At 28.2% G+C, this 2,103-nt stretch overlaps 1 protein-coding gene across 1 annotated transcript; it reads right to left on the reverse strand.

Moving 5' to 3' along the window:
* Positions 1-109: 109 nt before the first annotated feature.
* On the reverse strand, positions 110-991 carry LOAG_14945 (hypothetical protein; the record flags this gene model as incomplete). Its single annotated transcript, XM_003150438.2, has 3 exons — positions 899-991; positions 538-643; positions 110-336 (listed from the first exon to the last, which is right to left on the reverse strand). The coding sequence occupies exons 1-3, from the start codon at positions 935-937 to the stop codon at positions 110-112; spliced, it is 372 nt and encodes a 123-aa protein (XP_003150486.1). The 5' UTR covers positions 938-991.
* Between the last annotated feature and the right edge of the window lie 1,112 nt (positions 992-2,103).

Here is a 2,103-nt window from a genome sequence, read left to right on the forward strand (position 1 = left end):
TAATTATAACTAAAAAAAAAAAAAACTATTGACTGTGTATTAAAGCTACACTTATTATTCATTGTAAATAAATTATAATTATACTTTCGTATTCCTAAATCTTTCAAATTTAGAGTGTAATATTTGAAAATGTAATAAACTTACTCATATTATGTATATCTTTTTTCCTCCTTTCACGATAGAAATCCTGATCATTGCCAACATCTTGACTAACATTCCGCACTAGTGTTTCCATGTCCAAACTACTAGCTGGAGCACTTGATGATACTATTTGGCGACAATTTGAGCCAGTAATTGATATCGAGCTTATAGGCGATATACTTTGACCCGAATCAACTAAAACTGATTACCTTTTTTTTGTCATTTAAAAAAAGAGGGAAGAAAAAAAAAGTGCAAAATATAAAATATGCCACCGAACAAGGCAGAATTTTGAATGGTGTTCAAAAATATCGGCATTTTACATTAAAATATGAGAAAATCTTGAAAATTCAATTAGAATAAACTAGTTTTTTTTTAAATTTATAACAAAAAACTTACAAGAATTATTTGCACCAGGAATTAATCGGCCTTTTGAAACTGTCGTACCACGTAACGTTGACGTTAGTGTTGTTAAGCCATCGGTACAACCATAAGTTACCGGTAGCTATAATTGAGTTTACATATATACAATATTGCCAAAGTTATCTCTTAAAGCAAAGTAAAAAAAAAAATGTGAACTGATAACATTTGTAAAGTTTAACCATTACATTTATTATTAATTGAAAAGTTAAGAAGAAAAGTCATTTTTTATCATTTAGATCATATCCAACAATATAACCATTTTCCTTCTTCTCCTCCTCAATTCATTTCTTGCACTTTTTTTTTAAACAATCATTTGTGAGAATTTATAAAAACAAACCGCCTGTGCTTTGGTAGCGCCCAGTTCTCGTAGCGCCATTTGATCGTCTTCTAACGATAAAATTTTACCAATTATGTAATCATCCAGCTTAAAAATTAAAAATAAAAATAAAAAAAAACCTTTAAATATATGGTAAATAAAGCAACGAGAAAACAAATGTAACATACAATTTCGACGCTAATCGCATTTTTACAATAGCATATAATTTATAATTTAGTTTTCGTAAATTTAAATTTAATCATCAACAACGAATTCCTAAATCATAAAGCTAACATAATTGTCAATCTAATACTATTTTTATGATTCACAATTGTCAATTACTTCCTTTTTTTTAAGTAAAAAGTCGATAATATCATCATCATCATCATCATCATCTTAGAAGCATAGCTATTTTATGATTATTTGATTCAATTATGGAAATGTTTTGCATAAGAAGAAAGAATACATTCTGACGTACGAATAAATTACGCTATAATTAGATCATACAATTAAAACATATATGATTCATCAAAAGAAAAAACAATATATATATATATATATATATATATAATGGAAAAGGTATGAAAAAAAAAGGATAATTAAATTGAATTAACTTTTCATAAAACCAGTCCAATGTTTATATTTTTCACAAAACCTCAAGATTGGTGTGGCTTTAAAAATATCAATATAAGTTGGGTAATTATTCAAATATTATGAAGGAAAAAAAGGTGGGAATAGCAAAGAGACAATATGGGTCAACAGAGATTAACAAAAAAAAAAACAGCAAAGAAATTTAAAGCAAAATTAAGATGGGAAACAAAAAAAAAGGAAAAATAAAGAGGATAAATAAGTGGGAACTTTTGCAAGAATAAAACATGAAATAGGTAAAAGTATGCAATTAAGGTATATTCGAGACTGCATGATCCATTAATTGAAGTGAAAAGTTGCAAGGAAAAATTGACAAACAAGCTAGAAATAAAATGATAGTATTAGTTACCAATGGTAATATTGATACCAGTACTTCTATGGCAGTAGTAGCTGTTGTTGTTGTTGTTGATGTTGTTAAATAAACTAGAAGAATTGACATAAAAGTAATTTGACAAACTCACACACATACGCACACAGATACACACACACACACATACACACGCACACACAAACACACACATGCACACACAGACACACACACACGCAGACAGACACACACAGACACAGACACACACACA

Source organism: Loa loa, assembly GCF_000183805.2.
Source record: "Loa loa unplaced genomic scaffold supercont3.1393, whole genome shotgun sequence".
Taxonomy (NCBI): Eukaryota; Metazoa; Nematoda; class Chromadorea; order Rhabditida; family Onchocercidae; genus Loa; species Loa loa.